The sequence below is a fragment of the Dipodomys ordii genome, unplaced genomic scaffold (assembly GCF_000151885.1).
Source record: "Dipodomys ordii isolate 6190 unplaced genomic scaffold, Dord_2.0 Scaffold64, whole genome shotgun sequence".
NCBI classification, from domain to species: Eukaryota; Metazoa; Chordata; class Mammalia; order Rodentia; family Heteromyidae; genus Dipodomys; species Dipodomys ordii.
The window spans coordinates 2,347,049-2,360,591 of record NW_012267280.1 but is presented as its reverse complement, the minus strand read 5'-3'; the positions used below and the strand labels follow the sequence as shown (position 1 = coordinate 2,360,591).

Sequence of the window (13,543 nt, the reverse complement as noted above, 5' to 3'; positions counted from 1 at the left end):
GGGCCTGGGCGCTGTCCCTCAGCTCTTTAGCTTAAAGCTAGCGCTCTACCACTTGAGCCACAGCGCCACTCTGGCTTTTTTCCTTTTGCTTATGTGGTGCTGAGGAATCGAACCCAGGGCCTGATGCATGCAAGGCAAGCACTCTACCACTGAGCCACCTTCCCAGCCCCTAATTTTGTCGTGTGTGTGTGTGTGTGTGTGTGTGTGTGTGTGTGTGCGCATGCGCGCATGTGCTAATCTTGGGGCTTGAACTTAGGACCTGGGCGCTGTCCCTGAGCTTTTTCCGCTCAAAGCTGGTGCTCTACCACTTGAGCCACAGCTCCACTTCCTGCTTTTTGGTGGTTCACTGGAGATAAGAAGGCTGGAGGTGTGGCTCAGGTAGAACATCACCAGCCCATGAGGAAAAGCATCAGGTACCAAGTTGGCCTTCCTGTCTCCAACCAAAAACAGCAACAACAAAAGAGATTCAGAGTCTCAAGGACTTTCCTGCCAGTCTGGCTTTGAACTTCAGTCCTCAGCTTTCAGCCTCCTGAGGAGCGAAGATCACAGGCTTGACCACTGTCTGGCATGTGGCTATTTTCTTGTTTTTGTGAAGACAACGCTTTCTTTGAATGGCCGGTGGTGAGAACTGCAATCCTGCTTCTGCATTGAGCTCATCGCCACCGCGGCCCCATGTGCAGTTCTACCTGGGAGCCCACTGTCGGCCGCTGTGCTTTTCATGCGGGCGTGTGTACCACTTACACATCGCGCATCTCTGGCCGGGAGACCCGGGTCTCATGTCCCAGCACACACCGCACGGGGACCCGTCCCTCTGCCCATCTCCCCTAGAGTCTCTGCAGACAGGCATGTGATATCAGGAGCCCCTCACAGCAAGGCCAGGGCAGAGGATGGCCCGTGCCGTGCCTCTGCCTGCAACCTTCTCGGCGTCGCACCATCAGGAGCTCGGGGACTAGCAGGGCCATCTCAGGACACACGGGGGTCAGGAAGGGGCCCGGCCGGGACTGACCTTCTGTGCCCTCGGCCTCCCGGGCCTGGCCCTGTGGGGCTGGCGGCGGCTCCTCATCCTCCTCTTCTGGGTCATTCTCAGGTGGGGCCTCCTCCAGGAGGGCTGCACCGGCCGGCCCCTCCCCTGGGGACTTGGGGTCCTCAGGCTTGGCTTTTCTGGGCTGGCTGCGCTTCCGGTGGGACCTGGGAGAGGAGAGGCGTCAGGCAGAGGGTGGCGGGGGCGCTCTGGGTGTGGACCTGGGCACCCCACTGAGGCCAGGGCTGAGGAGAGGACGGGGTGGTGCGGTGTCAAGCGGGTGGTGATGGCAACTGGAGATGGGTGCCGACTGACACTGGATGGGAAGGAAGGTGGACCCCAGGGGCTCCTGGAGCCCGTGAGGGGCGGGACACACAGGGAGTTGATGGACAGCGGCTCGCGTGCAATGCTGGGTGGAGGGTGAGGGAGACACACTTACGCCAGCCCGGGCTTTTTGGTCTGCTCTCTCCTCCTCTCTAGACTGGGTTTCCTCTCCTCCTCAGTCTTTCTCCAGTGTCTGTTTTCTTTCAGACTAATTTGTCTAGAATGTAAATTTTCAGGGGTTTTTGTCTGATACCTCTGCCCAGGCCTTTAGGACACTCCAGGCCTCTCTGCTTGGGACCTGAGCTCAGGCCTCCGGCCCATCCTGCCTCCCTCAATGGGCTCCCGGCGCGGGGCCTCACACAGCACTGCCCCGGCCCGGGCCACATGTGCTCACAGGGCACAGGGATGTGCTGCTATCCTAGGGGGCTACGGGGGATGCCCCTAAGAGCACCCTAAGTGAGGTGCGCGGCCTGAGGACTGCAGGCTCACTCAGCTACTTCTTTTTCTTTTCTTTCTTGTTTTTTGGTCAGTCGCAGGGCTTGAACTCTGGGCCTGGGCGCTGTCCCTGCACTCTTCAGCTCAAGGCAAGCACTCTACCACTTGAGCCACAGCACCACTTCCAGTTTTCTGTCAGTTAACTGGAGTCATAAGAGTCTCACAGACTTTCCTGCCCAGGCTGGCTTTGAACCATGATCCTCAGATCTCAGCCTACCAAATAGCTAGGACTACAGGAGGGAGCCACCAACGCCCGCTTCAGCTATCTCTTAATAACAGTGCAGGAGGAAGACCGGGCGCAGTGGCTCAAGCCTGAAACTCTAGCTGCTTGGAAGGTGGAGATGGAGGACGAATGGGGCGACTGGGGTTAGAGGCCAGCTTGAGCAAAAGAAGTTCTTAACATTCATCTCAACCAACAGACGAATGCAATGGTGTACACCTGCCATCCCTGCTATGGGGGAAGCACAGTAGGAGGATTGCAGACCAGGCCAGCCCAGGTATAAAGCGAGAGCCAACTCAACAACAACCAACACAAAAACAGGCTGCGATTCATGTGGTAGAACATTTGCCTAGCAAGGCTGAGGCCCTCAGCCCAATCCTTAGAACTTCTAAGAAACAGTGGGAGAGAAGTGGAGAAGGGGGGCTAAAAGGAAGAATCTGGGTATTGTAGCAAAACCTATAATCCCAGCTACTTGGGAAACTGAGGCAGGCACATCTCAAGTTGAGGCCAGACTGAACAAAGATATCAAGACCCTGTCTCAAATATGAAATCAAAAGCGAGGCACCAGCAGCTCACACCTGTAATCCTAGTTACTCAGGAAGCTGAGATCTGAGAACTGTGGTTCAAAGCCAGCCCAGGCACCAAAAAGCCAAAAGTGAAGCTATGACTCAAGTAGTAGAGGACTAGCCTTGAGCAAAAAAGCTCAAGGACAGCACCCAGGCCCTAAGTTCAAGCTCCAGAACTGACACACACACACACACACACACACACACACACACATGCACGCACGCACGCAGGCAGGCAGGCAGGCAGGAGCTGGTGGCTCACAACTGTAATCCTAGCTACTCAGGAGACTGTGATCTGAGGATTACAGTTCAAAGCCAGCCTGGACAGAAAAGTCTCTGTAAGACTCTTATTTTCAATTAACCACTCAAAAACTGAAAGTGGAGCTGTGGCTCAAAGTGGTAGAGTGCTAGCCTTGAGCAAAAGAGCTCAAGGATAGTGCCCAGGCCCTGAGTTCAAGCCCCACAACTGAAAAACAAAATCAAAAGTGCTGGGAGATGGCTAAAGTGGCGGAGCACTTGCCAAGTAAGCTGGGGCTCTGGGTCTCAGCCCCACCACAGCTAAGAAGGAAGCAGCGCAAAGTGGGAGACCTGCAGCTGGGTGCAGTCCTGATTGACAAGGGGGTGTGGCTTCCTGACTGCTGCTATTGACAAGGGGGTGTGGCTTCCTGACTGCTGCTAAGTCACTGATGGGTGAATTCTTAAGGCCTGTTCTCTCTGGCCTGTCTCCTCCCCAGCAATGATCCCCCAAACAGAACTGTGAGCAGCAGCACCCCTTCTGGTTTGGCGTAGCTGGGCCCTTCTTCCTGACTGTTCCCCCAAGGCTACGCCTCCCCCAGGCAGGGCCCTGGACATCTGCAGCATGAGCCCACGAGATGACCCACGTCCACAGCAGCAAGCAGGTGTGGCATTCGGGGAGGGGTGCGCAGGCAGAGCATGGCAGGGTGCACACATGGGGCGGGGTGCACGCAGGGGAGGCACTGACAGGGGAAGGAGGAGGTGAGGGGACACAGGGGCCAGCCTGGAGCCCTTCTCCAGCCCAGCGCAGCCTCTGCCTCGGGCAGGCAGCTCTGGCTCTCCTCAGTGTGGAGGAGAGACCCCAAAGCTTTGGGGTTCCCAATTCTCATGCTATCAGGGCACCCTGCTAGGCCAGGCTCCCAGCAGCACATGCCCAGCTGGCCAACTCCCCTGGCCTCCGTTTCTGGAACTGCCCTGGCTTGTTGGTCCCGCCCATCCCCACCATGCAGACAGCCCTGCAGTCCACTTGTGCTCACCCCAGGCCTCCTTCAGTGGACCAGCCACGCCCCCCCCCCCAGCCTCACATCTACACCTCAGAGTGCCAGCTGCTGCCCATGGTGCTCAGGGTCCGGGGCCCTGCACGCTGGCAGGTCAAGAAATGGCAGGAAAACAGGCTCAGGAAACAATCTCATTCCCCACAGACCCACAGACTTGGGGGGCTCCCAGGTCCCTACTGCCACCCCCTGCAGAGGCTCCTCCTAGGTGCAGGGCCTACACCTCTGCCTTCTCTGGTCTCTGGATCTCCTTATCTCCTTGTCATCTTGTTTGGTCAGGACTTCTCTCTGTCGGTTGTGGGGTTTGAACTCTGGGCCTCAGTGCGGTCCCTGAGCTCTTTAGCTCAAGGTGAGTGCTCTACCACTAGAGCCACTGCGCCACTTCCGGTTTTCTGGTGGTCAATTCGATCAAAGAGTCTCATGGGACTTTCCTGCCTGGGCTGGCTTTGAACCGTGATCCTCAGATGTCAGCCTCCTTAGTAGCTAGTATGACAGGCGTGAGCCACCAGCGCCCGGCTTGATTCTGATTTCTCTTCAGGATGTTGCACAGACGTGTCAAGCACTCTTCTGACCCGTGAGGCCCCACTGGCAGGGTCTGGCCACGCTCCTTGCTGCGCCCCCTGGGTGGATGCCAGCCTCTCCAGTTGCTTAGTTCACTTGGTGTCCACAAGCAACTCCTTCAGCTGCAGTCCACTACACAGGGTGACACTGCTTTCCATGATGGCTCTGGTGGCCTCTGTCACTGCTCCCTGACCCCAGGTCACTGGGGTGGGATTGTGACTCCTTTCATCTCTCCTGGGTTAGATTCACCTTCTCCATACTGTGGCTTTCAAGGCTTCTACTCTTGTTTGGCTGCAGCCCATCCTTCTGTAGCTTTCTGCGAAAGGAGGTGAATGAAGCCGGGGCTCTACAGCTTGCAGGCAGTGTGGATGACAGCCATTTTGGGGTGTGTGAAGTCTTCTAGCAACAGGCCCGTCATTCCTTATGGGACCTGCTGGCTCACCGTGGGCCTTTGGAGGCCTCCTGGTGAGACTCCACGCCAACGCTACAAGGCGTCAGGGCTTCTTCTGGTCGCAGACGGGCCTGGCCCAAGAGGCTGCGCCCCACACATCATCTCTCACCTAGGGGTGGCTTCACCTCAGAGCCCTGCTTTGCACCACTGCCTCGACATTTCCCAATCCAGTGACAGCGCTCTGCATGGAGCTGAGCTGTGGTAGTGGCTGTGTGAGGGGCCTGCTAACAGAAGGCCTTCCATTTCCAGGGACCCAGACGCAGGATCTGTCTGTGGGTGCTGTTAGCAATGCCCCCGCGCGTCTCCTCACCAGGGCCGCCTGGCTGAGCTGTGCAGCTGCTCCTGGCCTCCTCCAGCAGCTCTGGGTCTTTCATGGGGGTAAGATGGCAGTGCGTGCTGCCTGCCAGGATGAACTGTGCGAAGCAGCAGCAGAAACTCATTCAAAAAGCGTCTGTCCCGGGGTCCCCAGTGGCTGGCGGTGGAGGGGCAGCTGGCAGCACTGCTGCTAACAGGCACGGCCCAGTAGCCACAAGGAAGGCTTTGAGCTCTTCCAGTGTGGGGACCTCCCACCTCCAGAGGACTGGTGTGGTGAGAGTTACTGACCACAGTTCCCAGGCTCTGGCCTCCTCTCCCCTCTCCCCCCTTCCTTCTGCCCTCCTTGCTCTGTTTCTCAAGCAAGAACCTGTGAGCTTAAAGAGCTCCATCACTAAGGTGGGCAGGCACAGTGGCGCTCACTCGCTATCCTAGCTACTTGGGAGGTCAAGATCCAGAGGATTACAGTTCAAGGCCAGCTTGGGGGAAAAAAGGGGGGGGGTCCAGGAGTTCCCTTCTGAACCAACAGTCGTCCTAAGTTTTATGAGAAGCTGAGATTGGTGGAATCACAGTTCTAGGCCAGCAGAAAGACTTGTTAAGACCCCATATCTCAATAAAAAGAAGTTGGATATGGTGGCATGTGCCTATCATTGTGGCCATGACCAAGAAACCAAAATCAAAACAGCTCAGGGTCCAAGTGCATGCCCAGGGTAGGAAGCAAAACTATCTCAAAACTAATCAGCTCAAAAAAGGATTGAAGGCATGGTTCAAGTGGAAAAGAACCTGCCTACAGCAAGAGCAAGGCTCCAAGTTCAACTTCAGTACCGCCAAAACAGGGGGAAAAGAAAAAAAAGAATCCTAACTTGTGAGGAATTACACCTGCTATCGGGGAGAAGAATTCAGTAGCCCTCTGTTGAGTCCCTGGCTCCAGGTTCCTCCGTGGTCATAGGCCCTGTCTCTGACAGCGTGGACAAGCTGGTGGGCAGTGTCGAGCCGGGGTGGGTGTCAGCCCAGCTGGAGCCCAGTGGCGGGAGGAAGGAATGAGACTGGCCTCTCTCCATGAGTGTTCCCTGGGTGCCAGAGCTGCTGGGTGAGAGCAGTTTTGGGGGACACTCTGTCCACATTTGGCTGGTGGCAGGAGAGAAGACTCCCATGTGGGTTGCTGGTGAGAGCTGGGGAAGCCAGCCACCAGGCCCCAGAAGGGAGGGTGCATGCTTGCCCATCTGCTTTGCTGGAGCGTGTGGCATGGGCCTGCAAAACTCCAGTGGGAGCCAGAGGCGGCAAGATGGGAAGGTGAAGTCATGGAGACTTGGGGGCTATGGCAGTGGGAAGGTGGCGATGGTCTCTTTAGGCTCAGGTGGTCTGGTTGTGCAGACACCTGGGCAGCGGTGGCACACAGCGTCCCCCTACCGTTTCTTGCTCTAGGGCACTGGCTTCCAGCCAAGGACTCTGGCTACATCTGGGGACGTGTGTGGCTGTCATGACTGTGGGTACCATTAGCATAGGGTGCTCAGCACCTTGCAGGGCTCAGGATATGCGGATAGGCCTCTGGATACGGGGCGGGGGCGGGGGGCAGAGCCAGACCCACTGTGCCACCCTGAGGCACGGATGCTTGGACTGAGCTGGGGCAGCCCACACACACCCTCTGGGGAAGCTCCTGGGCCCAGCCTCCGGGCAGGCACAGCTGGGGACTGGGGACGGCCATGTAGATGGTCACAGGCTGCCCGAGAAGAGACAAATACCCTCAGATGGAGACTTTTAATGTGAGTCACCGCCCTTGTGCAGAAGAGCCCCCCACGACTTAGAAGGAAAAAAGGAAATCAGCCTTGTTTTACATACCGAAGGCTTTAAAGGAAATTACATCCTTGGGAACACGACTTAATTTGTTATTCAGCCCCACTGCTCATTATTCCAGCGCCCCGGGATGGCAGAGCGAGGGCGAGGTGCTCCAGAAAGGAACAGGTTCGTGACTACCACAGCTGGGCTGGGGGTGGCGGGCCCTTCCGCTGTTCCTGTGAGGAAGGTTCTGGACAAGGTGAGCGCCAGCCTTGAATCCCCAGCATCCCGGCACGACAGTGCCTGTTATTGGCACACTGCCTTGCTCATCAATTAGCCCAAGCCACAATCAATGAACTGTTATGCAAATCGCATGTCCAGGCAGCGTCCCCACTGGGAGCAGCCACCACCCACAAGGCTGCTTTTCATGGGGACACACGGAGCAGAAAATCAAAGACCAGGGAACAAAGGGAACATGAAAGAGCCCACCTGTGAGCGAGCAGAGACACAGAGCAGAGACACACGGGAGGGAGGGCATTCCAGAACCACGTGGTTTCTGCACCACAGGGTGCAGGAAGCAGAAGATGAGGCTCTGCATCCCTACTCACCCCTGACTTGCCAAAGGACAGCAGTAAAAAATGTTTACTCAAGTGACCAAGGCTCACAGAGGGGCCCAGGTCCCAAGCCCAGTGGGCAACCGGTCTGGGACAGCTCTCATTCCAGCTGGGTGGCAAAGGAAACGCAAGCGTGTTCTGTGGTGCGTGGAGCCGCAGGAGATCCCCGCCAGGGTCACCCACAGGCACCCATGGGTGGGTGACCACGCCCACACCAGAGTGGTCAGCCTTGGGGACCCTGCCGGGTGGCAGGTATCCAAAGGAGTCAGCAACCATGAGGAAGTGCTTTGGCTCAGAAGGGAAGGAATGGAGGGAGACGCGGAGGTGGGGTGGGGGAACATGAACAGGGGTGAGGAGAGACGGCGGTAGAAGGCCGTGCTGTGCCACTGACCTGCGCAGGAGCTTGGCCTTCAGCGAGGCGCGCGAGGCGCTCCAGGAGCTGAGTTCCGGGCTGCTCAGGGCCGTGGGCCTGGTGTGGTCCAGGACAGTGAGGTCCTTGCCCTGTTTCCACTGCTCGTAGCGCTCGGGCTGCAGGATGCGCACGAAGACATCCATGGAGATCTTCACCATGTCCTTCCGGCACGTGCACTGCGGAGGGGACAGCCCTGAGCTCAGCACCGCTGGCAGCGGTCTCAACGGGCCCAGCACTGGGTGGAGGCCCCCGTCTCCTCCCGCCCTAAGACAGGATCAGGCAAACAGGACCTCCCTCTGCGTGAGCTGTTGACCGCACCCAGCCAATGTTCCAGGCGGACCCAGGGGGCAGCATCGCCATGTTTGTCCCAGCCGCGCCTGGAGCACCTGTGGGCCACTAGGCCGGAGACTCAGCTGCTGCCTGCTAGTCGAGATGCCCAGGTGCATCTGGGCTGGGTGCATGCTGGCTGCTTCACACATGCTGGGAGGGTCAGCAAGAGGACAGTCAGCAGTCCCCAGAGGGCAGAGGAAGAAGCTACAGCGGAGGCGCCACAGGAGACCTGGCCACACTCATTTTTTTTTTTTTGGGGGGGGGAGGGCTCGCAGGTGGCAGAGCAGCCATTTTCTTTCTTGGGAGGGGCAGGCCTGGCCCAGGGCCTTGAGTACACTGCGACTCGGCCAGTCTCGCTCTTTCACGGCCAGCTGACAAGGGAGTGGATAGCCAAACTACTCTGAAGGGCAACAGGAAGGGATGCTGGGGCAGGTGCTGGCGGTGGGGAGGGCCCACAAAGGATGACGGTCAGGTGTCCGGCTTTGTGGGCCACAGTCTCCATCCCAACTCTCAGCCACCAAAGCTCAAGGGCATCACAGAAAATGTGTAAGAGAATAGGTGAGGTTGAGTGCCAACAAAACTTTTCCCCACCGCCAGGCTTGCACCCCAGCCCTAGAAACCCCCTGTGCACGCCCCTGCCTCCCATCAAACCAACAGCCCATTTCCTAAGTGTGGCAGTGAAGCTCTTCCACGGTCAGTAGCTGCTCTGTTGTCCCTGCAGGGGACAACAAAGGGGCAGGGAAGGGGGATGGGACAGACTGAGGCAAACACCCCTTTCTCCATGTCCCTCCTATTGCTCTGGAAGGCCCCGCGTCGGACATGCAGACTGGGAGTGTTCCTGCAGACCCGCACGCTCCAGCATCACCTCTGCAGGACCCGGTGTGGAGACGGCGAGAGGGAGGAATATGTATGGGCCAGTGATTTCTAGCAAACTCAATTCCGTTCCTGGCAACTGCGCAGGAGAGCAAGGCCAGCGGTGCAATTTGGCCACCGAGTGGTGGGGGCACAGATGGCGCCTGTGTTTCAGACTCCAGGCTGGCCACAAGCCCTCCTTTCCCCACGGCTTAAGGGATTTGTGGGGCGCAGCTCCACAATTGCTTTTTCTTAAGTAATTAGGAAAAGCACCTGGGCGTACCCTTGGGGGGCAGATGTGCTTGGTGGAGCACATCCCATGGCCCAGAACACGGCCTGGAACCCAGCCTGGACATTACTGGCCAGGCTCTTGACGTGCTCTGCCCGAGCCTGGCGCCCTGGGCCAGGTTGGAGCCTGGCACAGGCCTGCCCATGGTGGCAGGCCCTGCAGCACTGGCAAGAAGGGGGCCACTGGGGGCAGTCCCGCAGACATCCATCGGGGGCCCTGTGCCCGGCAGCAGGGCAGCGGGTCTCCTGAATCAGCACTGTAGTGTAGGAGAGCTGGCCGACCACTGCCACTGTGGCCTCTTGACTCAGTGGGGCAGAGGCAGCGGCTGTGTGGCCTCCGTGGCCTGCATCAGGACTCCATGAGGAACTGCTCTGAGGCCCTGGGGAGGTGCCAGGGCAGGGGGAGTCGGGACTCATCAGAAGTCTCAGGATGGTCTCCATCTAGCACCCCAGGGCCAATGGCGGAACTCCTCCCCCGCCCCCCACAGGTGAATGGTGCAGTTTGTGTTCACTATGGAGCCCCTCTCCGCTGTGTCCCCCACGAGGCCCCCTTCCCACATTTGGTCAGATGCTGCTGGAGCAACTGGGGTTGACAGCTCTGCCTGTCCCCAGATCAGTGGCCCACCAGTATGCACAACAGAAATGAGGTGGCTCTGCAGGGGTGCAGGGTAGGAAGGAGGGGTGAACGTACCCAGGACCCGTGTGCCACACACAACACCACAGAGAACCCAGCCACAGAGAGGCTCGACTGGACTGTCCTCTGCATCCTAGAGCCTGGAGGAACAAGGACGGCCCTCCCACTCCAAGATGGGGCCCAGATGAAGGAGCAGGGGTGAGGGAGTCTTGGGTCCTTTGTCCCAAACAAGCTGTTTCATGTCTGGCTCCTGCCCTGCTGGCGCAGTCCCTGTGTGACCGTCTTCTGCTGGCTCTCAGTGTGGGGATGACCACCCTCTGGTGTCAGCACCCAGGGTCATTGTCCCAAACAAGCTGCTTTGTGTCTGGCTGCTGCCGGCACCTCTTGGATTTCTAGGGAAATCCAGAAAGCATGGCCACCAACACACTGAAGATCTGATTAGGACCAAAACTCTTTTACAAAAGGACGTGGAGACCCGCTGCCACTCCAGCCACAGCTCTTTGGCTGTGGGACTGGACAGCCCCAAACTGTTGGGCACCCTTGGCCCTTTACTGAACAGTGAGGTGTCACCCACCATGTGTCCTTTAGGTGCTCGTTACGTAGGCCAGGCTGGCCCAGAGCTCACCATCCCCCCACCTCCACTTCCCCCTGTCCTGGGCTCACAGGCATGCACCATGGTCTCTGGCACACAGCCCTGCCATTCCCTCCACTCTAGTCCTCAGCTACACTTGGGATGCAACGTGCAGATGCAGCTGTGGGCACAGACGCATAGTCTGTGAGGCGTGAATACCCCAGTACCAGGCTCTACAGAAGTCTGGGGATCAAGGATGTGGCTCAGCATGCAGAAGGCTCTGGCTCACCCCCAGAACTGGGAAAACAAAGTATGCCTGGAGAAAGTTGCCAGCCTGATTTAAGGTGTGGTGTGGTTTGGCGGGTCAGGACAATCTGCATTGCACAATGCAGCCCACGTGTAAGCTTCCAGAGCTGCATGCCCTGTGTGGAGCCTGACCCCTGCCCTCACCACATCCACCTAAGTAGGCCATTTGCCGGGTCCCCGGCCTAGAGGGCTGCATGGGGCTGTGTGTTATCCCCCCTGCCCTGCCCCACACCACCTCAAGCCAGCCCCAACCCCCGCTGTGGATCTCATCCACTCTGGCTGGGCCTCAACTCCCTTTATCTCTGCTGTGCTTGTGACCCTGGACTTGTACAGAGGGACGATACCAACTATCTGGGCCCTCAGAGAATCACCCCGAGAACCACACCTGGCCTGAGACAGAGGTAGACCTGCAGCCTTTGGGGTGAGCACGGCTTTCTCAATTTGGGGGAGCAGACTCACTTCCTTACCAAGACCGAGCTCAGGCCAGGAAGCCACACAGATAGGCAAGCAGCTGAGGAACACACACCAGGTCCAGACAGAAGGACATGGCCCTACCGGATTCTATATGGCCTTCAAAGGCTCACATGGACACCGAAAGCTGAGTGTGTCTTTAAGGCCCTCATTTCCTCCAGGTGTTGTGACACCAATTAACAGGTTTAGATTAGATTCTGCAATTGTGGCAATAAAATCCAGAGCACAACAGTTTCAAAGCCTGAGTTAACTTGGCCAAATCATGCAAGGCTTACACACAAAAAGCCAGAGCCAGGTGGAAGCAGAAAGGCCAGCCTGGGGCTCGCTCACCCTCCTCCACTGGCCAGCTACATGCTGCACCTGCTTCTGGGGAGGGACAGGCCCAGGGAGGCCACTTCCTCCACATCACCACTCAGGCTCTCACCAGGGTCCCCACAGCCTGCTGAGGCTCAGAGACAGTGGCCATGCCCCAGGGAACTGCATGGCCTCCTGCTGGACCAGGGGCTGGGCAGCTGCTCTGTGTCCTCACTCTGGCCACGAGTCCCCACGGGGATGCCTTCCTATCCGCTCATGAGGCCTGTGATGAGTCCTGTCACAGCTTTAAGAACTGCCTGGGGTCGCGTGATTGCCTGGCCAGAGGCTCAACTGTGCAGCTGTCACTTCCAAGTGACAAGCAAGAGATTTACGACCACTGCGTTCCAGGCCGGCCCTCATCTACGCGCCTCGGCTTCTGGCTTGCCCCTGTCACTCCAGGCCCAGACACCAAGCCAAAGAGCTGGGAGCTGTGTGGCTGTCACCCACACTGGAAGATTGACATATCAAACGGCCCAACATCCAGGACGCGGGTCTCCCAGGACCCACTGCTAAGTTCTGAAGAAAATGAGAAAACAAGGAGGGCTGGTGAGTTGCTATCAGTAGTGGGGGGCAGGGAGAGAGAGAAGCAGAAACAAAACCATCTTTCGTCCAAAGTACAGAAATTCAGAAACCGGGCCGTGGGCAGGTTGAGAGTGAACAGCCGCAGGGCTGGGGCCTACTGCAGAGTGGAGGTGGGTCAGGGCACATGGACCACAGGGCAGCCGCCAAGTGCCTCACCCATTTCTCCACCTCCCCAGGGGGCACTGGCCCCATCTCAAGTGTGCAGAGCCATGGACCCTGGGGAGAGGCGGCTGCAAGGCCCACAAGGTGACCCCTGCCCTGCTTCCCTCAGTGTCCCTCACTGCTGGTCTCTTGCGTGGCCTTTCCAGATGCCCTGAGTGGGGATATGAGCCTGTCCTGCTCCCCCCTCACTTGGAGCCATGGGTCACAGCAGGGCACTCACTAATGCCACAGTCCTGAGGGTCCCATGAGCCTGCAGGGGCAAGGGCCCGTGGAGGCTAGGCATGGAGTCGGGAACACTTAGGTCTACCCCACAACCCCTGGGGGCACAACTCTCCATGGCTGGATCCTACTTCTGGGAGCCCCAGAGAACACATTCTGCCCTTCTATCTAGGACCACTACAGCTGCTGCCTGCTGGTGGCTGTGTGTGTGTGTGTGTGTGTGTGTCTCTCTCTCTCTCTCTCTCTCTACAACTCCTCATCTTTCCAGATGGGTCCCACCAGGACTTCATTTCCAGAGGTACACGTGCACATAGATAGCTACCCCCTCCACTGCCAGCTCCTCTCCGGGGCCTGCAGTGGAGCCCAGGCTGTAGACAGACAAAGCCTGTTCCCCCTGCCATGCATTGGTGTCCTGATTGGAGGTACACAGGCAGACTGCGGACCCGTGAACCAGCCTCCATGCTGGCCCATTTAAAGGCACTGAGCTTTAATCAGAGGCCAGCTCATCTGAAGACCCTGAGCAGACATTAGTACTGTTTCCTGAGAAACTGCCGAGTGGGGGAAAGGCCTGAAGAGAACATCACTAATTGTGGCTCAATAAAATCACCAACCCTAACAGTGCGTGGCCGCGGGGCCTCAGAGCAGCGGCGCCGACTCCCAGCTGAGGCTGTGGGAAGCAGGGCGGAACATCGAGGCCGCCAGGGCGGGCTGGCAGTGAACAGCTAGGGCTGTG

General features: G+C 58.1%; 1 protein-coding gene across 2 annotated transcripts in view; it reads right to left on the bottom strand.

Annotated features, from left to right (window-relative positions):
• Kdm4b (lysine (K)-specific demethylase 4B) overlaps positions 1 to 13,543 on the bottom strand; it is a 75,118-nt gene that overhangs the window by 14,888 nt on the left and 46,687 nt on the right. Inside the window, exons 9-11 of one of the 2 annotated variants that reach the window (XM_013022886.1) lie at positions 8,021 to 8,217; positions 1,461 to 1,562; positions 1,007 to 1,188 (exon numbers count right to left, since the gene is read on the bottom strand). In XM_013022886.1, coding sequence (XP_012878340.1) covers positions 1,007 to 1,188; positions 1,461 to 1,562; positions 8,021 to 8,217 — 481 coding nt within the window. The remainder of the gene's footprint in view (positions 1 to 1,006; positions 1,189 to 1,460; positions 1,563 to 8,020; positions 8,218 to 13,543) is intronic. The other variant, XM_013022887.1, reaches the window with a different exon arrangement.